The sequence below is a fragment of the Engystomops pustulosus genome, chromosome 1 (assembly GCF_040894005.1).
Source record: "Engystomops pustulosus chromosome 1, aEngPut4.maternal, whole genome shotgun sequence".
Classification (NCBI taxonomy): Eukaryota; Metazoa; Chordata; class Amphibia; order Anura; family Leptodactylidae; genus Engystomops; species Engystomops pustulosus.
Window position 1 is genome coordinate 24464306 of NC_092411.1, and position 23982 is coordinate 24488287.

General features: G+C 42.9%; 1 protein-coding gene across 1 annotated transcript; it reads right to left on the bottom strand.

The window, feature by feature from the left end:
- Positions 1-584: 584 nt before the first annotated feature.
- LOC140066865 (granzyme A-like) lies at positions 585-19111 on the bottom strand. The gene is made up of 5 exons (XM_072113880.1): positions 19039-19111; positions 13929-14082; positions 12213-12363; positions 11449-11712; positions 585-943 (listed from the first exon to the last, which is right to left on the bottom strand). The coding sequence occupies exons 1-5, from the start codon at positions 19106-19108 to the stop codon at positions 791-793; spliced, it is 792 nt and encodes a 263-aa protein (XP_071969981.1). The 5' UTR covers positions 19109-19111; the 3' UTR covers positions 585-790.
- Positions 19112-23982: the final 4871 nt, after the last annotated feature.

A 23982-nucleotide genomic window follows, 5' to 3' on the forward strand; every position in this document is an offset into this window, starting at 1 on the left:
ACTCCATCTACGTGTTAAAGGCACGTTGCTGCGGTTCCTGCCGGTTCAAATAAAGAACTGTAAGTTGTTTTCTCCAACTTCTGTCTCCGTCTGGTCCCTGCTAATACGGCTGCCTTCATCACCGGCACCCTGTCCATCACCCAGAGAATCACACTCGGGACATTAAGGGGTTGCCCCAGGGAGATCCGCTATAGCCGCCTCTCCCTCATCTTTTCTTGCCAACACCACCCTGCTGGAGACCTGCCAGGCTGTAGGACAGCCCTCCGGTTCCCCATACCAAGCACCGTGACACTAGCGTGCCTAGGCCGCAACCGCCAGCCACTCAGGTACCGCGGGCCCCGGCTGTCTCCAGGCCTCACCTCAAGGGCTAGGCCCCGGTGGGGGATGTTGCACATTGCTGGGAAAGGCTGCTGGATATTACATTACTGGGGGAGGGCAAAAGTCAAAAAATGATTGCCACGTTGCCTTCATGTTGCCTTTTGGCTTCTCTAACCTTTTTGTGGTGTGACTTCCATCTATTTTACAAATGACACAAAAAGTCAAGTTTAATTGCATAAAGCAGAATATTTGTTTAATATGGGAAATAACAAATCAATTCATTTCTCAGACTGGAATTAATAAGCGATAATAAGCAGGGAAAGGGTGAAGATACTTTGTTCACACCATGACTAAGGCTTGAGCGCAAGCTGAAACTCGTAGGTGGATGCACTTTTTAATGTAAGAAGAATAAAGTTTTGAAGTTTTATGGGATGTGCCACGTATACTCTTTCTTACTTCGATTACTTTGTTATTACTTTGCTGTCACTTTATGTATCCAGTCTAGGTATTCCTTAGTCAGACGAGTGTACACAGCCGCTCCATTACTCATCCCACAATGTTCGTTCCCAAAAGACAGAACTCCTCTCAAGACACCGTCACATATCAAGGGGCCGCCAGAATCTCCCTGTATAAATAAAGACAACTGATTAACAGATATTTCAAACTTCGGCAATAAATTGAAAGTCATGTGTATACATATAGTATGCAGTCACATGTATATACAGTATACATTACTGATAACACTATTTATGTATTACCTACTGTAGACAACATCCGTATTTGTCCCCTAATTTCAGAAATCCAGAAAAGGTTGCTATAACATGTTCTCTGCTACCCTATCTCTCTTTCATTCAATTAGAGGCAACAGCATGGAAGACAACATAAAGCAACAGGAGCAGTTCATCTGTAAATTGAAAACTTAAAGGACATCTATCACCAGAATGAGAGACTGTAGCACCTGAGGCTCATTTGCATACAGTCCTTCCTCCTAGTGGTAGATGCCCTTTAATAGAAGAAGCAGCAGTGTTGTGAGCCCAATGTGCTATCCTCCTGGTTTGACTTTGGGCCACACACTAAGGGCATTGTCCCTGGACCTCTCCGGTCTTCACCCCATATAGAGGGATCTGCTGTGGAGAGGTTGCAAAGCCTTTACCTCCTGTGGAGGTCCCAGAGAGGATAGCACCTGGCCCATCAGGCACAGAGACATTGTTACGTGGTACCAAGGGGTCAGGCAAGAGAATGGTCAAGGTTTGTCAAAATTCAAGCGCTGTACAAGCAGAGACAGGAAACCAGCAGAGGGTCATGATGGGCAGTACAGGATCAGAATACAAGCTGGGTTGTGTACCAACAAGCACAGATCAAGAGCAGAGTCACAGAACAAGCCGAGGGAGTCACAGAAAGGTAGTAAATAGAAGAAGATACCATACAGCAGGACTAGTCAGACTAGGAACCTTTGCTCAAGCTCTAGAAAGCAGGGAATGCTTATAGCAACAGGTGCACATTGGGAACACCATTGCTGGTACACGCCCTGTTCCTTTAAGAAGGGGGAAGAATACGCAGCAGGGGTTTGTGTTAACATGGCCAGACAAGGTGGCTATAGGTAAGCTTGCAATGGGGAACGCAGCTAGTGGGGGAACCCAACACCAGTGCTATATGTGGTGGACAGTCAGCACTGCACATCATCCTGAACATACCATCTGATGCCAAGATGGACAAAGCTTAATACATGACAATTCTCAAGAAAATATTAATAGAGGCTGAAAAAAGCTTAAAGGGAACCTGTCAGCATAAATTGACCTAATAAACCACTAGCAGTATGTTGCTTAGCAGCTCAACACCTTCCAGATGATGTTTCTTTCATGACCCAGTGTGATGGCATCATCCAAAAAATTAACTTTAAATTCAGATGTAAACTGGCTGTATAAAGTCAAGGAGGAGGGGATTATAACACAAAGTCAAGCTCTCTCTTCCTAAGAAAGCCCCCTTCATTTTAATTGATGGTCCTGCATCCAGAATTATCACTAACCAGATCTCCTGATGTCTGGTGCATGATGTCAATCCCAGAGGAGGAGGAGTCAACCACCTTGACTTCAGTATTAAATTCTCCACCCCCTTGACTTTATACAATTAATTCCCATCTCGCTTTAAAATTGATTTTCAGGTTGATGCCCCCACAGTAGGCCGTGAAAACAACCAAAAACGAAAGGATATTGCAGTGTCTGAGAATATTTTGGTAACGGTTTATTAGGCCAGTTGCTGATCACAGGTTCCCTTTAAGATTCATTAGGGATGAGTGGACCTGTTCAAGTATCCGAGCCTGAACACTCACCCCTAATGGTAACGGTAAGGTCTGCGTTTAAAGAGTTAACACCAGAAATTCGGCATGGGGGTTACAGGCAGGCGGAGAACGGGTAGTTAGCCGAACGCGAACCCGACTGATCAGCAGTTTGGATCCGCACATCACTAATATTCAAGTGTTTAAATGGAGCAGTATTAATCCAGAACTAAATCCCAGTCTCGAAACAATCAGACTGGATCTATGCTGAATACATACACCGCACACTCTTCTGTACAACGTACAGCACATAGAGGTACTGGATTTGGGAGTTGAATTGTGGAACATAGTAAGGACATGGTGGGGGAGTGTAACGGCATGACGTAGTCACACTGCACGCCAGCTCCCGCCCACTCTCTCAACCCTCCAGCTGGCCGTGATGGGGGAGAGCAAGTGAAGAGGCCGATACCTCGGACTGTCGACCGCAAGCGACTCCTGATGCAGCGGCGTGCGCTGGAGAGGGCGCTGGGGTGTGAGACGAGTGACGCGTCTGAGGAGAAGCCCGTAATATAGGCAATGAAGGTGGATCAGGCGGTGCAGCGGTATACCTGTGGTGAGAACGTCCGTGGTTCTGAGGGAGCGCTACCGCAGATGGAGGAGACTCGGGTTTGACGTGGGAGCGAAATTTCCGGAGCAAGCTTCCACGAGGACGGCGCGACCGGACCACTGGACGGTACATATTTGGATCCATAGAATTTGCCCGCCGATAGACACCTGCAGACATCCAGCATAGTCTCGGAACACCCTGGAGCAGTTGGGATGCAGAGTGGTGAGATAGCCCGGTTCTCTATTTTACCCTAACCTCTTGTGGTAACCATCATCTGGAGATATTGGATAGGGCTTTTCTCACCTTTTTCCACCTGTGCCTAGGGAACGTTTAAGTTTAAGAAAGTAATAACTAACCATCAATCTTTATGGTCCGCCATCTATTAACTCTCTAATTATTTGGATACTTACCTCTGAGGCGGTCTGATGTTCTGATGCAGCAGTGTGATTAACTTAACAGTGTTAGCCCTCTGGATAGTCACTAATCTATCATTAACTTATACTACTATCGTCTAATCAATCTGTTTATACAGTATAATCCCTCCTGGAGAGCTTAACTGAATGTTTCCCTGTGGTACTGATATTATCCCATGGGTTAAAGACTGTGATGTGAAGAGTTAAACCATTGGAACTAACAACAAGCTTACTGCATTAACTAACTATTCTTACGTTTTCTATGCCATTCACTAATTTTTCATATGGATGTTCATTTTTGTGGCAGCTATATACTAACTCTCTGTACTGCATGTAACCTGTTAATCAAGTCTTATTGACCATCTTCTAAGGTCCAATAACCAGCTTTTGCAATATTGTTGCTCCTAAAGTGTTAAACTGTCTGCTCCCTTTGTGGCACCTAAACTATTTTTGTGGTCAAGAGGCTGCCCTGTGAAGATCGCATTTGCAATAGTTTGTTATTTATTCATTAATTCGTCAGTTTATCTTGGCTTAAAGTCTACTAACGAATAACAATTTTCCCTTTTGTAACATAAGTCCTGTTACTATGATATTGTACAGTGATTGATTGTTTATTCTCGAGTGAAACCTAGATCATCTCTGTATTTTAAGGGATGGCTTATAGAAAACTGCATTGTAGGGGTTAGACTATGTTTAGCCACTAGGTGTATATGACTATATGAGTACATAATATCTTGGAGTCGTCTGATATAAGATTATGTTTGGTACAGCGTACTAGGTTGACAAGTCAATAATACTGCCTATGTCAATTGCTTTGTAAATCGGGCGGGATTTATTTGATTGAGTCCCCTAGGTAGGGGAATACAATGCCCCCCAAAAATTCATCGAGAAAGTCTCTGGGGTCATCCTCTCCGAAAGAGAAGGGGGGTGGGAACAAAGCCGATAACTCGGCAAAAATAGATAAACTGTGGAAATCCCCATTGGTAAAAACAAGAATGGTGGTTAAAAATCAGGGAGCGGATAGTCAAGACCCTAAAAATAAGTCCCAGGGTTCGAGATTCTCTGTATTGGAGGGAGATGAACAAGGAGAGGAGGATATAGAAGTTGGTGGGGAAAATGCGATGCTAAAAGAAATATTGGCCTCGATTAAGGTCTGCAGTAATGCAATCGGAGAATTAACAGAACAGGTGGGGGCCTTAAGAGGAGACATGTCTTTGCTGAGAGAGGATCTCAATAAGGTCAGAGAGAAACAGAAGTTGGCAGAAGAAAAAATATCTAAAATGGAGAAGGAAATGAATGCTGTAAAGAAAAATGTGTCCGCTATGGAAAAGGAGAACATCTCTCTTAAAAACAGACTGACTGAGATAGAGGACAGGTCTAGGAGGGCAAACTTAAGAATGGTTGGGGTCCCGGACAAATCAGAAGGGGAGAATATTGTAAATTTTGTCAGGGAATGGTTCCCTGAGAAAATAGGCAAAGAGAATTTATCAGCCAACTTTGATATTGAACGAGCACATAGGATCCCTGCGGTGTTAAAAGTTCCGGGGAATGTTCCCCGAACAATTATATGTAAAATATTACTCTCTAGAGATAGGGATATGATATTGAGACGGGCACGTGATCATAAAGACCTGATGATCCAGGGTGCCAAAGTCGCGTTGTATCCTGATTTTTCCAGGGATACCTTACAAAAAAGGAAGAGTTTTTTCGAGGTAAAAAAAAGGCTGAGAGAAAAGGGTATCATTTATTCCCTTCTTCACCCCATGAAACTGAAAATTCTATACCAAGAACAGTCCCATTTTTTCACTAATCCTGAACAAGCATCCGATTGGATGGACTCAAAGGGGTTGTGATACGGATAGAAACATGGTTAGACTTAATGAGGCCAGTAATATGGGGGGAAGCGGAGAATGGGCGGGAATGGGTTAGTGGCTCAAGTAGGTAGAGTTCTACAATGGTAGGACAAGTAGTAGGGAAGTGGGGGGGGGGAGGGTTGGGGGGGAAAGGGGGGTAGCTGGAGTTAGAAGGGGGTCCTTTTTTTTTTTTTTTTACCTTACTAGTGAGAGATGGGCAGTATTAGGATTATTTCCTGGAATATAAGAGGGATGAAAGATCGACTGAAACGGTGTATTATTTTCGATTATATCTGTAGACAACTTCCTGCCATCGTTATTCTGTTGGAAACACACCTGAATAAAGAGACCACTTATTTGATAGAAAGAAGATGGGCAACTCAGAATTATAGTTCTGTCTTTTCATCCTTTTCTAGGGGAGTTACAATTTTGATTCACCGGGCCATAGAATTCAAGGTAATTGACTCACAATGCGATGTAGATTGGAGATATGTTTTTTTACATGGTATATTGGAAGGCACTAGATGTGTAGTGGCAGGGATATACATACCTCCCCCCTTTAGATATGAGAGCTTATTGAGTCTACTACGGTTTGTGGAGAAAGTGGGTGATTGTCCTGTTTTGGCTCTTGGGGACTTCAATTCAGTATTCTCTGACTGATCGATTAGGGAAAGGTCGGATGGTAAATCCGACTGTGAGGGGCTCCCCCTTTGCTAGATTCTGTCATGAAATAGGATGGCTGGATGTGTGGAGGTTGCTATATGGAAATAAGCCTGTCTACTCTTGCTTCAATCGCTCTCATGACTCTCTGTCCAGGATAGACCTTGCCCTTGCGAATGAATTAGCAGTGGCTTGGATTAAAAAAATTAGATATGATAATCGTTCGATATCAGACCATTCTCCGATGGTTTTGGAGTTGTTTGGCTCTATGATTCCACCGTGCCGATTCTGGAAACTTAATTCACACTGGCTAACTCTGATATCGAACGAAGATAAAATTAAGAAAGAAATAGGCCATTTTATTGAAGTGAATAAATCTGTTGATAATCTTGGTCTGTTGTGGGACTCACTAAAATCCTTTCTGAGGGGTATTCTCAACTCAGAAGTGATATTCCTACGAAAACAATTTGAATAACAGGAAAGGCTACTGAAGGAAGAGATTAGAAAGTGTGAGAAGGATCTCCAGGGGGATAGATCACAAAGTACCCTAGACACTTATAACCAGGTACAAGAGCAGTATAATAAATTTCTTTCTAATAAAGCAATGCAAAAACTTTTTTTTTTGGACCAAACAGCACATTGCGAGAGCGGGCTATCTTCTAAAAGACTTCTACAGAAAGTTAAAAAACAGCAGGAGGTAAATAGAATACAGGCAATTAAGAATAACATCGGGGAAATAGTACTTAGTCAGAATGAGATTAAAGAGGCCTTTTTACAATTCTTCCAAGGAGTTTACACTTCGGATCTGGAGGCTACCACGGCTAATATAAAGACATATTTAGACAACATTGATATCCCTAAATTGCAATTGGATAAGAAAGATCTACTCTCCTCCCCAATCTTGGTTAAAGAGTTAGAAGAGACAATATCTTCCACAAGACGAAGTGCCTCACCAGGTTTAGATGGGTTACCATTAGAGATATACGAGAGATTTGGTGCTATACTCCTCCCTCTTATGGTAGAGGTATGGGAGAATGCACAGGTTGTGGGGCGACTCCCTGAGTCCTGGTATGAGGCAGGTATTGCACTAATAGGGAAAAAGAATAAAGATCCAGTGGAAAGAGAATCTTATCGTCCAATATCGTTATTGAACGTTGATACAAAATTGATGGCCAAACTGCTTTCCAATAGATTGAAAATGGTGGTCCCATTTTTAGTTCATCAAGATCAATGTGGTTTTGTGGGAGGGCGCCACATTAGTACAAATATTAGGCGGCTCTTTATGAGCTTGCAGATGGGTAAAAGGGATTCCCGCTCCATCCTGTCGTTGGACGCGTCTAAGGCCTTCGACAGGGTGGAGTGGGATTTCCTCTGGGAAGTATTGGATAGGTTTGGACTGGGTGATCGATTTGTGGAGTGGGTTAAACTGTTCTATATTGACCCCAGAGCTTGTATTAAAGTAAATAGAGACTATTCCTCCTTTTTTTCCTTAACAAGAGGTACTAGACAGGGGTGTCCCCTGTCCCCCTTATTATTTGCTATGTTCATTGAACCACTAGCAATCAAAATCAGGGCCAGTAGAGAGATTGGAGGGGCAGGGGCAGGAGGCCCAGAAGATAAGATTATGCTATATGCCGACGATATTCTTCTCTGTCTTAAAGACTCTGGGGAGTCTGTTCCGTTGGCATTGAGATTGATTAATGAGATTGGCAGGCACTCTGGCTTTGAGATTAATGTACATAAATCTATATTGATGCCCCTGGATAAAGATTCACTAATTAACTTAGGACAAATAGAGCTGAAGGTCTCCTCAACGTTGGAGTATTTAGGTTTGAAGACCAGTCCCAAAGCAGGCGAGTATATAGTATTGAATCTGGTACCATTATTGACTAAGCTGAAGTGCAAAGTGAACACGTGGTGCTCCCTGCCACTGAATCGAGCAGAGAGGGTGGTTTTAACAAAAAGTATTCTATTGCCACAATTGCTATATGTGCTGTGTAATTGTCCATGTTGGATTGATAAGAAATGGTTTGGATTTATACAGGCCATTATTAATAAACTACTATGGGAGAGAAAAAAAGGACGCATCAAGCAAGAAAATTTGATGAGGGATAAGGGCAAAGGAGGACTCTCTATTCCGTCCTTTTTTCATTATTTTTTTGAATCATCAGATTCAGTTTATAATCGAAAATAAAAATAGTACATTGTTCGGGTTACTCTCGAGTATGGTAGGGAAGAGATTTAAATCTATTTTTGCCTTATTAGAGTCAGGACAGTTAAAGATCATTATTGGGAAGGCACTCCCAATAGCAGCATTAATGGTGAATACTTGGAAAGAGGCTAAGAGGATCCTAGGGATTGAGGGTGGCTTCAAATTTACACCCTTATGGGGTAACCTCAATATGCCAGAGTTAAATAAAATCGAGGATGTCGTATTCTGGGAAAAGAGGAATATTAGGTATTTGGAGCACTTGGGATTAAATGGGGAATTACCGTTGTTTCAATATTGGGTGGATAAAGGTATTCTTAAAGAAGGGGATCTATTTAGATATTGGCAGTTTGCACATGCATATAGAAGTGAAAAAAATTGGGTTGTATTTAAGGTGGAGGGTAGTAGTAACTTTACAGCACTGATAGAGTTAGGGGTAATGCCGAAAAATTTAGCTAGGATATACCGCTTTTTTCGTAATAATATTGACAAGACAATAGGTCACATTAGTCAAGCTAAATGGTCCAATCAGATTGGAGTGATTACTGAACTACAATGGGGGGAGGTGTATAAGAATGTCACTAGAAGTACTATTAATCTAAACCATAGATGTACACAATTAAATATATTATATAGGACACTATTTTCTCCACAATTTATGTTTAGGATTGGGTTGAAGGATAATTCGAATTGTATGAGGTGTAAGACACATAATGCGGACATCCTCCATGTCCTCTGGGACTGCCCGAGGATTGGGGAATACTGGAGTGAGGTTTTTGGGTGTATTGAAGCAGGGGTAGTATGTTCCCTGCCACGCACAGCTACCCTAGGTGTTTTGGGATCAACCCCAACCAATATAGGTTTGAGATGTAAAGTAGATTTGGTTTTAAAGGTTTTGTTTTTGGCGAGACTGGTCATTATTAAACATTGGAAAGATGATAAAGCTCCAGCAGTAAAGGAATGGCATAATATAGTTGAACGGGTTAAGACACACGAATGCGCATATGAAAAACGCTATAGAAGAGGAAGACGCCTAAACGAATTGTGGAATCACTGGAATTTATGAGGAATGAGGGGAATATAGGATAGAGGAATTGAATAAAGGTCCTTTTTTTTTTTTTTTTTTTTCCCCCCGACTATCTCCAGCACCACGGGTATTTGGGTTATATGGGGGGGAGAAGGGGGGTATTGGATGGGATATGTTAGTTCTCTGTTATATATGTGTTGGATTATTTTTTTTTATTTCTGTATAAGTATTATGAGGGGGGAGGGGAAGGGTCATGTGATAATAGTAATTTTGATCATATATTCTACTGTTTGTAACTGATAATAGTAATTTTGATCACATATTCTACTGTTTGTAACGCAATGATGGTATTTTCAGAATGGTTCATGGGTTATATGGGTGGGAGAGGGGGGGGTGGGATGGGAGTTATATTATATAGGTGGTTGATTAACACTCTACAATATTAGGATGAGTATGTAAAGGGTTGGGGATGGGTGGGAGATCACAAGATGGCTAGATCATGTGTTGATGTTATGTTTTTTTTGTTTTTTTTTCGGTTATTAAAAAGCAATATGATGATGGTATAAGTAATAAAAAAATGGGGGGGTTGGGGGATTGGAAATGTAATAATAATGCTGACTATGATATCCTACTGTTTTTTTAATGAAATGATTATAGAATGAATTTTTGGATTATGAATATAGAAAAAGTAAATAAAGATATTTAAAAAGGGGAAAAAAAATGGACATGGTAAGTGGCTGCTCAGCTCTTAGTATTGGGTACAGAGAGTGAACTGTGCCTCCATTGTGTATGGAAGATTGTAACTGACGAGCACTGAAGGAAAGTGTCATGAGCTGCTTGTCCAATTCTTTCCCTGTGTCTTCTGCTATTAAGAGAACCCCCGATTCACCAAGTAACTTCAGCCGGGAGGAGACCTACACCAGCCGCTTTGTGTCCGTAAATTTCACCTACCTCCCTTTGTCATTGTACACGGCTCTCAGGTCTCCAGCCCTACATACATTGCCCTGTGGTCATAACTGGCTCGTTGGTTTTGTGTTCTACAACCAAATATTCATTAATGGAAAACTACCATTTGATTTCTTCCATTATGAACCAAACTTACCTTGTGAATGCTGTAGCGACACTAATCCCTGAGCTGAGCGGTTTTGCTCAAAAAACAATTATAAATTTAAGGACCTTGGGAAAGCTGGGTTGCATGCTGCTTGTCATTCATGAACTAATCAACCTCAGCTGGATGACACATACACAGCAACTGGGGATTGTGTAGCAATTGATTACTTCTGCTGCTCAGCCCGCAGGCTGTAGGACTGGCTGTGCTCCATACAGCAGGAGTACAGCCCCTCCTGTTGCCCTTTAACCCGGGTCACTAATTGGTTGCCCAGTTGGCCACTGGGTGGCAGTGGCCTGGGGGATATTTAAGCTTGAGCGCAGAGCTAGCCCTTCCTCTTTGGACTGCTCCACACTCAAGAGTCACCCGCCCACCCTTCCTAGTTTTTTGTATTTTTGTATACCAGTTGACGGTTATTTTGGTTATTGTTATTATAATTTGTTGTTTGTGATTGTTGGTAGTCACAGCTTGGCCTGTGGTGGAATTTTGACCCTCTCGGTTTTAGCCCAAATCACCTGACAGACCAACTAGGACATTCCCCGCGGAGGCGGGGCCCGGCATGCAAGGTGAAATTTGGGTAAAGGGTCTGGGTTTCATCACTGGTCTGGGATATTATTTACTGTTAGCAATAAAGCTGTGGCCGACCCCCACCTTTTTTCTTCCAAAACAGTGTCTTGTGTTTCCTTTTTTGGGTCCGTGAGACGGGTGTATTTAAGCCGGGCCTATGTGTTAGTACAGCCAGTCCTGTATTGCATAACACAGTGATTACATCATTCTATGAAGCAGTGCAAGAGGAGAAGCACTGAGCCAGGCACAGGAATGACACAGGCTCATTATCCTGGATTTAGTTTTTTTAAGCAAAACCACTTAGTTCAGGGATTTAACAAGATATGTTTCTGCATCAGTGTATCTACAGCATTCTCAAGGAATTTTTGGTTCATAATTGATAATTCCTTTAAGCCAGCTTTCCAAACTTACATAACAGGAGTCTTCTCCTCCAGGTCCCACACCGGTGCAGATCATGTTTCCATTGACTGTCAGATTTTCCTTTTCTAGACGTTTATTACATTCCTCCCTGTTTATAGTTGTGACATTCACTTCCATTAGATATTTAGCATTTTCCCTCTTCTCAGTCAGTCCCCATCCGGCCGTCTCGCAGACCCTTCCTGCTTTCACATCTTTATACGTCTTTGATACAGGAAGGGTCTTTACTTTAGGGCCAGTCCTTGCTGCGTGTGACAACTGCAAAAGAAAACAATTAAACTAATTAAGCCCTGACCCAGGTGAGCTCGTAGTCAGGTAATGGAGAGAGGAGGGGCGAGCGCTCAACCCTTCCGTCCGGAGTTATACGGCACAATACAGATCATGGAGCGGTGAGATGGCATGTGCTCACCACCCCATGACCGGGCAGACATCTATGGGTGCCTTGAATTTCTGTCCAGAATGCATTCCCCCATACTTAAGTGTGCACGAGGCCTTAGGGTGCATTCACACTTCTGAATGTACCCTAAGTCTGTCTATCAGATAACCTCATTGGGTTGTCCATTTCAAAAAATTTCTGCAAATAAAAAAAAATCTTCTGTACTACTGTCATATATGAGAAGCAGCTCTACCTCTATTTTATCTATCTATCTATCTATCTATCTATCTATCTATCTATCTATCTATCTATCTATCTATCTCATATCTATCCTCTATATATCTCATATCTATCTATCAATCAATAAGTAATAGATCATTACTTTCAATAGCAGAAGATCATCGTATAACGTTGTTCTGTTATACTTCGGATGGCGGATATACTGCGCAACAGAAATAATCTGTCTTCCATTTTCATGTGCATAGAGATCGTGTGAATGAGCTCCAAGTACCACCAATAGTTTGTCATCGGACCTAAAAGAAAGAATTATATTTCATTAAAACACAAATATTCCATTATTATTATGCTTCCTAGTGTCATATTTAATATTCCGTGCAATGTACTGGGAAGCAGGATAAAAATTCCAAGATTGTAAAAGTGACAAATAAGAACCTGAATTTGTACCATTTTCTTATGGGTTTTATTCTTACAACTTTCACTGTGCAATCAGAACATACAATACATCCCCTTCATTCTTTGTGTTTGTACAAGCACACTGATACTGAATTAATATAGGTTTCTGTTTTTATACAAAAACAAAAAGACTGAAGACTGGTGATTAATATTTATATGGCAAAATACTTCTTACCCCTTCATGACTGCCATACGGCTATATACATCCTTTTTGCACCTGCCCCGTGCAGAAAGGATGGTTATAAACGTCATAACAGTGGCCAACTTCAAACAGCCATATCTCCTGAGCCCTGGCACCTAGAAACACAATTGTTGTGTCATAATAAACAGAAGAATCTCCTCCTATATTTTAAATATATGTTTGTTTATGGATGCTTAACAGAACCAAAGATATCTAGATATCCACCCACTTTAGTTCAAAATTGTACTAAAGATATTGACTTTTATGTACAGCTTTCTATTCCTGCTTGTAACTTTAAGAGTGGATATCTCTGGTTCTGTTAAAGGAAAGCTACACCACCAGGCTCAAGTATTGTAAAAAAAGCACACTTACATGCAGGTGTGTGTCCCATCTGGCAGGATCTGTTCTTCGTTAAGCTTCTAATGCACTTGTTTTGTTTTTTGAAACTTTTAAAGTTTATGCAAATGAGCCTAAGGGGCTCCAGGCTCCATTGACACATATTCGTAGTCAATTATTGGCAAATTTTATAAAGAAAAAAATAATTAATTAAACTATCCTATCTAGATAAAATCTCACATGTCATTAAAAAACTTATGATATGTAAAGCTCAGTAATTGTCATTTAAAGAAGAACATAACAGAACGTCAAAAATGTACCAGGACATTCAGGCACCAATAACCATCAGTCCTGAAGTGGTTAAAGATATAGGACCCAATGTTTTATCTATATAAATAAAAATAATAAGATATGCACTGTACATGTTCTTTTTACAGATTACACATTACTCCACCAAGAATATAATGTGGCCATGTATAGGAGACCTGATGGGGTAGTGGACGATAGGATTATGTTTATACGGGCACAAGTAAATTTGGGCTGTTTATTTACTTTTTCATAAATACAGAGAGCTTGGAATAGACACTGACATACTGGTGTCTGCTCATCTTTTGTATTACCTGTTTTTAACAAAATAAGGCTTCTAAAATTATACAAATGAGCCTGAGAGACTCCAGGTTTCATGTTAATGGAGCCTGGAGCCTCTTAGGCTCATTTGCATAATTCTTAAAACTTTTTTTCCTTAGAAACAAGGACATAAAAAGCTGAAAGAATAAGAGCGGATACTGTCACTGCACACACCAGTATGTCAGTGTGCTGGGTTTACAATCCTTCATCCTGGTGGTAGATTTCCTTTAAAGCAATCTCAGGGGGGTTCTCTGTACTTACTCTTTACAATGAGCAGCAGTCAGCACCCAGTTAGGTTTGATCAGCATTCCCCCACAAAATGTTATGCGTGCCCCATTTGAAATGGATAGATAAGCCATGTAGGGTCTGGAATTAGGTTTCGCTTCATGCCCATGATAGATTCCCACATCCGCACCTGTGTAAGGGTAATACACATGTAATATGCATGTTAAAATTATGAACTTCCATAATAGTCCCGTTCCTCCTGTATTTAAGGCTGATGTCTGATCACTTTTATTGTCATAGTATTTAGTTTCTAGTAGAAAGAGAGACATAAAACAGCAAGTGAACCAGTCACCAGGAATATCATTTTAGGTTGTGACAGGTTCCAATAGCCTATGCTATGCTGATTTAAAAAAAAATTACCTTTTTAGAATTCTGAATTATTTTAGTACTTTATAATAGTTTATTTCACATCACCTGGCTCCCTGCTAGCAGCATGTGGTGAGTACCTGGGAGGAGGTAGCTACAGCCTGTGTCTCCTCATGCATTTTCCCTTACTCCCCACCATCCCCCTCCCTCACTTGCCTGCTCAATGCACAAGACGCGAAGTGAGGAGGTGGGAGCTGCATGAATGTGGAGGAGAGGAGACAGACCCAGGCACCCACAGGCTGCAGCTGCCTCCCCCTCCCCAGGGACTCACCACACACTGCTGGCAAGGAGCCAGGTAATGTGAATTCAACTTGTATAAAGTACTACAATGATTCAGAATGCTGAAAAAAGGCATTTGCAAAATTTGCATAGCTTTGGCTATTAAACCTGTCACCAGCTAAAAATTACATTCATGGTGAATATATGTTAGTTTATTCAAAAAGTTAATTGCATGAGGGAGCAAAGAAGTAGGGAGGGAGGGAGCAAGCAGAGCATGGAGCAGACTAAGTGGAATATTGTAGCTTTGTAACAGATGTCCCTGTGACTTCTTTCTTTCTTTTTGCTAAAGAAGTTGCCTAATGCCAAGGAATTTGCTACTCTGTTCGATGACATTTTTAATACAACTGTAACACTGTCCTTGGTGGACATTCAGAACAAGTCAGTTTAGGGGTTGAGAAGTATGTCAGCAAATAAAGACATTGATATAAATAGTAGTCAAATATTGTAAAACAACAAAATACATCTATAACTCCTTACATTGACAGAATGTGAAGAACATACAATATTGATGGTCCTTGGTGCTTTAAAAATTTAGTAGCATTCATGGTTCGGGGCCCCCATATAGGTAAAATCATGCTGCCACCCCCAGCCTGCACATTAAACCTGAAAGTACATCTTTTCTGTATGCTACCCGGACATAGACTCAATACTCATGATACAACTTATATGTAGTATCCAGCAGCAGCCTCTCTTATAGAGATACTGGGGCTCATTTACTTAGCCGGTCCAGTCGCGATCCCACAGCGCGTTGTCCGACGAGGATTTGGGTCTTCCGGCGAGTCAGCAAGCTTGTGTGTCCAACTTCCTGCAGGTGTCACTTCTGCGCCGAGGTCTGCTGGAGTTCACCTTCTTCTTCCTGGTGCATGATTTTGCGACGCACTTAGTTTTTAAATTTTGCAGCTTTTTCCGAATCCGTCGGGTTGTCCGACGGCCGTGCCCCCATTTCTGTCGCATGAAAGCCGGCTCAATTGCGGCACAATCCGACAACGTGCCCCATAAACTCAGGCAAATCGGAGCAAATCGGAAATATTCTGGAAAACCCTGACGGATTCGCGTTTGCGGACCCTTAGTAAATGAGCCCCACTGTCTAGAAACCCCCATAATTAATAACATGTCCAGCAGCAGCCTCCACTCAATGAAATGTCCTGCAGCAGACTCCACTCAATGAAATGTCCAGCAGCAGCCTCCACTCAATGAAATGTCCAGCAGCAGACTCCACTCAATGAAATGTCCAGCAGCAGCCTCCACTCAATGAAATGTCCAGCAGCAGCCTCCACTCAATGAAATGCCCAGCAGGCTGCCAGATAGGATTATGGTGATAGAAAATTTACAGACAAGATACCAATAAACAACCTTTAAGTTACAAGACAGATTTGAATTGCTAACTGTAAGGCTACATTCACACTAACGTGTTGCCGCTGTGCCGTAGAACGGTGGGTGCACCGGAGAGGATGAGGGAGTGAGCGCCCCTTAGGACACGGTGCCGTAATACGGGAAAAGATAGTACATGTCCTATCTTTTCCCCCGAGTACAGAGCAGTACAGTACAGAAAAACAATGGTATTAATGTAACTTTATTCTTTCTTCATGAGTTATTCACAAGTTTATGACCACCCATAAAATGAGTTCAAAGTGCTGCCCGTTGTGTTGGATCGTCAATGTAACCCTCTTCTCCCAGTATCCATTGCTTCAGATGCTGCAAATCTCGTATCTTCACAGCGTAGACAATTGAGTTCAGATGACCCCAAAGATAAAAGTTTAATAGGGTCCGCCTGGAAACCTCTGCTAGAAGTTGATGCTATCAGTGTATCAAGAGTCACTAATGACTCCAGGATCTCATGGCAATAAATCATTGCTTCCCAATTATGTCATGGGGAGTGACGTTCCCTGCCAAGATGGCAGACGTTCCCTGCCAAGATGGCAGTGCCCAAGCTCCGCTAGCATTTAAATACCTCCAGGGGCTTTGCCGCTGCATTTATGATTAACACCAATTTTTAACTGCTGGTAAGTATGAAGACTAGGGATCAGCCTGTGACTTAAATTTTTATCTGTGTATGTATCTCTGAGTATTTTCCCTAAGCAGCAACAAGGAAAAAAAGGTGCTCCGAGGGCTACAATATCATGGGGAGCAGCTGGGGGTGTATAATATGAGGGGAAGCTTCTGAGTAAGGGAATAATATAAAAGGAAGCTGCTTGATGGGTTACAATAAAAGGGGGAGTTGCTGGGAGGGCCACAATAAGAGGGTCACTGCAAGGGGCACAATAATAGGGGGAGCTGCTAAGGGAGACAAAGAGGGGCTTCAATATGAGGGGGAGTCGGGGTGCCCAATATCAGGAGACTACAATGTTAGGGAGAGCTACTGGCAGGGGCACAATTAGAGAGGATGAGGGGAATTAATATGAGGGAGAGCTGTGGGGTATAATATCAGGGGGGCTACAATGTGATGAGGAGAACAGCGCCACAATCTAACAGTGAGCTGGTGGTACAAATTTGAGAGGGAGGGCACTAAGGGGGAACTATATCTTGTTGGGGTGCAATAATGAGTGGACTAAGGGGAACTATATTTTGTGGGAGGGAGTAGAGTAATGAGTTGACTAAGGGGAACTATATTTTGTGGGAGTAGAGTAATGAGTGGACTAAGGGGGAACTATATTTTGTGGGAGTAGAGTAATGAGTGGACTAAGGGGGAACTATATTTTGTCGGGGTAGAGTAATGAGTGGAGAAAAAGGTGTTACTTAGAGCAAAAAAAATAATTGCTGTTTTTGGCCAATCACAGCCCTGCCTAATGGCATAAAGCTGCCTGATTGGCTGTACCGCCGCCCTTCAAGCAACACGTCCAGGTAAGACAGACATGCCGAATGGAGAATGTCAAACCTAAAGTTCTGGTCCGTTCAGCTCTACTCATAACCAATTGTGTCCAGTTTCACAAATTAATTGTTCTTGTTTGTATAATAAAACGTTATATAATATTCCAATACACGTTCTGTATCAGTTCTAGATTTCTGGTAGCTCAGACACTATAAAATGTCCATTGTGTGTCATGTGATAGCTCGTTACATGACAGCTCTAATTGTTTCTGCTAATAAGCCGCGCACCTGTGCGCCACCACATGACCACGGAAGGTAAGATGAATAGGGGGAGAGATAGACATAGGGGGAGATTTATCAGAAATGTCTGAGGTAAAACTGTTCCAGTTGCTCATGGAAACCAATCAGAGATCAGCAGTAATTTTATAAATGGCTGTGGGAAAATGAAACTTGACCTCTGATTGGTTGGTATGGGCAACTAGAATAGTTCTGCTCGCACACACTTCTGATAAATCTCCCCATAGACACAAAGACCGTCAGAGAGAGACTCAGAGATAGTCAGAGAGACACACACAGAGACAGTTTGAGAGAGAGACACACAGAGACAGTCGGAGAGAGAGAGAGACACACACAGAGACAGTCAGAGAGAAAGAGACACAGAGACTGTCAAAGAGAGAGACACACAGTGAGACAGAAACACACAGAGACAGTCGGAGAGAGAGACACACAGAGACAGTCGGAGAGCGGGAGAAACAGAGATAGTCGGAGAGAGAGAGACACACACACAGATGGAGAGAGACACACAGACAGTCGGAGAGAGAGACACACACAGAGACACTCGGAGAGAGAGACACAGACAGTTGAGAGAAAGAGACCACAGAGACAGTCAGAGAGAGAGACACAGAGACAATTGGAGAGAGAGACACGCATCACAGAGAGAGACAGAGAGAGAGAGAGAGATACATATAAAATATTTTTTGTTAACCTATTCTATTTTGTTATAGCTAAGAGCAGTTATTTACTATCCCGGGCAACGCCGGGGGCTACAGCTAGTATAAGATTAAGGCTACATTCACACTACCGTATGGAGGACGTATATATGGCCGACGTATATATGGCCGATATATGTCCTCCATAGACGGCAACGGGCGCACGGTGCCCTACGGGAGCAATACGGTGCAGCACACGTGCGGCGCCGTACCGCTCCGTACCCGGGAGCGGCCGGGCGCCATGTATCCCTATGGAGAGGGGCGGGGGTGAGCTGCGCTCATCTCCTCCTCCGCTCCCCGTGCACTGCCATTGTCCGCTACGGTACGGGCGGGCAACGGCAGTGTGAATGTAGCCAAAGGGTGATTTATGTAAATGTAAGCGAAACAATTCAGAGCCAAAAGAAGGGTGTCAGTTAGTTATTAGGGCTGTATAGGAACCTGTCACTGGCTGTATACGTGTAAATGTGGTGACAGGTTCCCTTTAAGGCTTTTGGAATGAGGGAAGTTAAAAGAAAAAGAAACAAAAAAACAAAAAAAGGGCTAAGTCCTGATGCTGGTTAAGGCACCATACAACCTGAGGCTTGTTCATATAATGCACCATTCCTAATTGTATAGTGGCACAGTAATTACCTTCTATTACTTACCTTCACAGGTCAGCAGACAGGCAGCAGCAAGAAGGAGAAGATGGAGGAGATTCATGACTGTTATCTGCATAGGACGGTCTACGTGTAGATGTCCGGCTGTAGGTCTTTATATCCTGTTATGAGTTTATCTAGATAATCTACCACACAATTTATCCAGAAATTTAAAAAAAGTTGTTTATGTTATTCCCACCCTTTGCCACCGCAGCCAGTTTTCAGCTTCCTGCCAGAGCCCCATTTTTTTTTTTATCTGATATGTGTCACTTTATGTGTAATAAGTTTTGGAATAGATTATTTTGAGATTGGTTTATGTGTAATACACCTTCATGTCTTGGGTTAATATTTTAAAATGCAGAACAGAAAATCGAAAGAACAGAAAATTGAAAAATAGTGACATTATGGGTGTCATTTGCTAAGGGCCCGAATCCGTCGGGTATCCTGGCCGGGTTGCATGCGACGGAAATCGGGGGGGGGGGGGGAGGTGGCCGTCGGAGAACCCAACAGATTCAGAAAAACCGCGGAATAGAAAAAAAAAAAGTGTCGCTTAACATGCACTTACCTGCACCAAGTAATAGAAGGTGAACTCCTGTGAACTCCAGCGGACTTCAGCGCAGCAGCGACACCTGCTGGATATCGGCACATGGACCTAAGTGAACCCCGACAGAACCCAATCAGCGTCGGAGAACCCGCCGCTGGATCGCGAATGGACCGGGTAAGCCCCATTATTTTTTTGTTTAAAAGGTAACAAATAAAATAAACTAAAATATTTCCTAAAATAGAATCTTTTTTTACATTGGCGTTGATGTTCAGCTTCAGTTGCTCATCCGTTGTGTTCCATTTTGTCTCCATTGTGTCTCCGTGATGCTTCCATTTTGTCTTTGTAACCAGTAAAATACCTAAAGGTTTAACCCCTTAGTGACCGCCCATATGGATTTCACCGCCGGTCACTAAGGGGCCTTAGGCTAGACCAACGGATTTCTTTGTAGGGCTAGCTTGAGTTCTCAAAGGGCCCCCCATGGAGTGAAGAGCAGTGACAGCCAGGACCCTGCTCTAACAGTCTGTTTAACTCCTTAGATCCCGCCGTCAATGGTGTACCTGCATAGGGAGGGGGCTCCCTCTTCTCCCGGCACCCTATGGTGCAATCGCAGGGTTCCATCTTCACAGCCTAATGAAGGTCCCTGAGTCTATCCGGGCAAAGCCTCCTCTGAACCGAGCAGTCTGCATGTCAGCCTATGATAGTGCATAGGCTGACATTCCTAATGCATTGCAACACATGTTTATTACAGTGCATTAGTATGTACTAGTCATCACTAGTTCATGGGCTAGTATTGTAAATATATAAAAAGTAAACAAAAAACACAAAAAAATAAAACATAAAAAAAAATTGCCAATAAAAATCATGAAATGGAACCTGTCACCAGGGACCTCATTTTCACTAAAGACAGATTGCAGAAGCCCATCACACCTCCAGTGCAAATATGACTTTTCTAAGCATTTGCATTACAGTATAATTGTGTGTTATAACTTACTCTTGCATCCTGACAAAATCCTGGGGTAGTCACAGGGGTTGGGCTTTGGTTTGGATGCATTTCAAAAAATATCATGTGCCTTGTCTGTGTTACTCACTCCTCAGTGCTTGGCCCCCACCTTTGTACTCCTGTACAGCTCCTCCGCCTGCTCCTTCTCAGAGGTTACAGCCTGGTCAGCCTGACATCAGTCTGGGAGGGACAAGCTGTACAGGAGCACAAAGATGGAGGCAGCCTGCAGCTCAGACAAGTCACATGTTTTTTTAAATGCATCCAAACAAAAGCCCAACCCCTGGGATTACCCCAAGATTTTGACAGGATGCAAGAATAAGTTATTACACACAATTATAGTGTAATGCTAATCCTAAAAAAGGCAGAGAGCAGGCATTCTTGCATTGCAGGTGTAATGGGCTTCTGGAATCTGTCTTTAGCGAAAATGAGGTCCCTGGTGACAGGTTCCCTTTAAAATGTTCCAAAAGCCCCAAACAGATATAAAACAATAAATAATTTTTAAAAAGGGGAAAAAAGTAAAAAAAAAACCACAACAATACAGGCAGTTACAGGCAATAGGCTTATGTACAAGATAGGTTCTTTAGGTGTGTTCTTAAGTTGAATTTGTATGTAAGTCAAAATTGTATATTTTATAATTGTAGATCCAGATTTTCTAAATTTTAGCTGTAGTGGGACAACAGATTATCAATAAAGCTTCATTACAGACACCTTACAGCTGATCATTGCAGTCTGGGACTGTAGTAAAGCATCAAGCGAGCTTCACCAAAGGTCAGAGTGGGCAGAGGGGTCCGTCTGTAACTAGGGGTTGTCTTTAAGTCGGGGGTCCTTAAGTAGGTGACCACCTGTATTAGGTATCATTGCGTCCCAAAGTTCCCAATCTATAAAAATAATAATTATGGTCGTAAACCCTGTAACAAAAAAATGCACTCAAATGTTTAAATTGCCACTTTTTTGCCGTTTTGCAACACATAATAAATTTATAAAAAAATTATCCGAGGGTCACAGTCCCCAAAACGTCTGCTTGTCCCGGAAAACATTACGCCTTAGCCAACTTAGCCAACCGTACTTCTAAGTATGAAAAAGTTAGAATATGGTAAAATAAATAATTTTTTGTTACAAAGCTTTTCATTTTTAAAAAAAATCTAATAAAACACCTAATAAAACCACCCACCAAATTTTATACTGAGAAGGAGCTTCACCTATTAAATCTTCATACATCTGTTCCTGCTCTCAATACACATCAAGGTCTTACAAAGTCCCCATAACCAGAGCCGGATTATAGGCGGGGAACCCGGGTCTGAAACCCCGGGGCCCCCACCATCTTGCTCTCTGGGTGGGCCCCCACCAAATGACACTGTCAGTCAGACATTTTTTAAGTACTGTTCTTGGCCATTGGGCACCGCACTCCCAGGTACTGTGCTGACTCTGTCTGGAACAGGGAGCGATGCACAGCGCATCATTAAAAGCCAGGCATTACTCCCAGCCAGGAAGTGACAGCTAGCTGCGCAGTGGCTGTGCCGTGCTGCCACGGCCGATCCCAGTGCCTGGTAGGTGATTCCCAGTTAGCTGTGAGCTGTCTTTGCCTGGAGCGATGCACGGCAGTGATGCTGCAGCACATCGCTCCCAGCCAGAGACATTCAGCCCACTGCTGTCGGCTCATCTGCACGTGTCATGCTGGCAGGAGGGAAGAACGCTCTGCTGCAGACATGGATCAGCAGTTCCCTGAAGCACAAAGAGTATTCTTTTATTTGTAAGAGAAGCCTGTCTGGGATCCTATTACTGGGGGGTGAGGCGGCTGTATGTAGATGTATTACTGGGGGTGCGGCAGCTGTATGTAGATGTAGTAGTGGGGGGTCAGCCCGCTGTATGTAGATGTATTACTGAGGTTGCGGGGGCTGTTTGTAGATGTATTACTGGGGGGTCAGGCGGCTGTATGTAGATGTAGTACTGGGGGTCAGGCTGCTGTATGTAGATGTAGTACTGGGGGTGAGGAGGCTGTATGTAGATGTAGTACTGGGGGTGAGGAGGCTGTATGTAGATGTAGTACTGGGGGTCAGGCTGCTGTATGTAGATGTAGTACTGGGGGTCAGGCTGCTGTATGTAGATGTATTACTGGGGAGGTCAGGCTGCTGTATGTAGATGTATTACTGGGGGGGTCAGGCTGCTGTATGTAGATGCAATACAAGGATGCGGTGGCTGTATGTAGCAGTATTACTTGGGGGTTGGCTGCTGTATGAAGCTGTACTGTAGGTCTGGGTGTCCTGGTGGAACTCTTTCTGGATCAGCTCCTCTCCACTGGATCTTTTCAAGAAAGGTCCCGTAAGATCAATCAGGTAGGTATAGAATAAAATGGAGTTTATATGGAGCGCTCCTCGGGGCGAGTCCGCCTAAGAGAGGACTTCTTCTCAATATGGAAGGATGGTTTGGTCTGCTTTTAGTTGATAACAATATTAAGATAATAATCGATATTGGGGGTCATTTACTAAGGGCCCGAATCACGTATTTACGTCGGGTTACCCGAATTTTTACTGTTGTGCGCCTATTTTCCATGAATTTAGCCGGGTTTTTGGCGCACGTGATCGGATTGTGGCGCATCAGCGCCGGCATGCATGCGACGGAAATCGGGGGGCGTGGCCGTCGAATTAGGAGAAAACGCTGTATTTAATAAAAAAAAGGTATCGCATGACACGCACTTACCTGCACCCAGCCTAGCTTGGTGAACTTCAGTGCACTCCGACGGACTTCAGCGCAGCAGCGACACCTGGTGGACATCGGGGGAACTGCCTTAGTGAATCGCCGGAAGACACGAATCAGCGTCGGACAACCCGCCGCTGGACCGCGAATGGACCGGGTAAGTAAATCTGCCCCATTATAAAAAGTTAAAATTATACCCAATAAGTCCAATAAGGAGTTGCTAAAAGAGTTATTGAATATAACAGAATATCTATTGATATAACATCTAGCAAAAATATTTTACATCTTAACAGTGATCTTCAATGTTTTTGCTCTATAAAAACTGATTTTTACTGATTGTATAAATGATTATGATTTTGTCATCGGTAGTCATATCCGCAAAAACTGTGTGTGGTTTTACTGAAGAAAAAGATAGGCATCGGCATGAAAATATTACATGTTCTGATTATGTAGAAAGTCTTGGGCGAGATTTATCAGCGCTTCTATTCCACAAATCTTGGGTAGAAGCCCTGAAATAAGAATAATTGCAAGCGGATCACCAGCAATTGCAGTTATTTTCTCCACGTATGGAGGGGTGTAAAGGGGGTGCAGACGGCGAGGGAGTGGGCTACCGCAGGGCTCTGGGCTGTATGAATGTTATAGCTTCACGGGCAATGGAGGATGTGTCCTTTCTGCTGCTTTCCATCTGTGGTTATAGGCAGGGCAGGACTAAGGT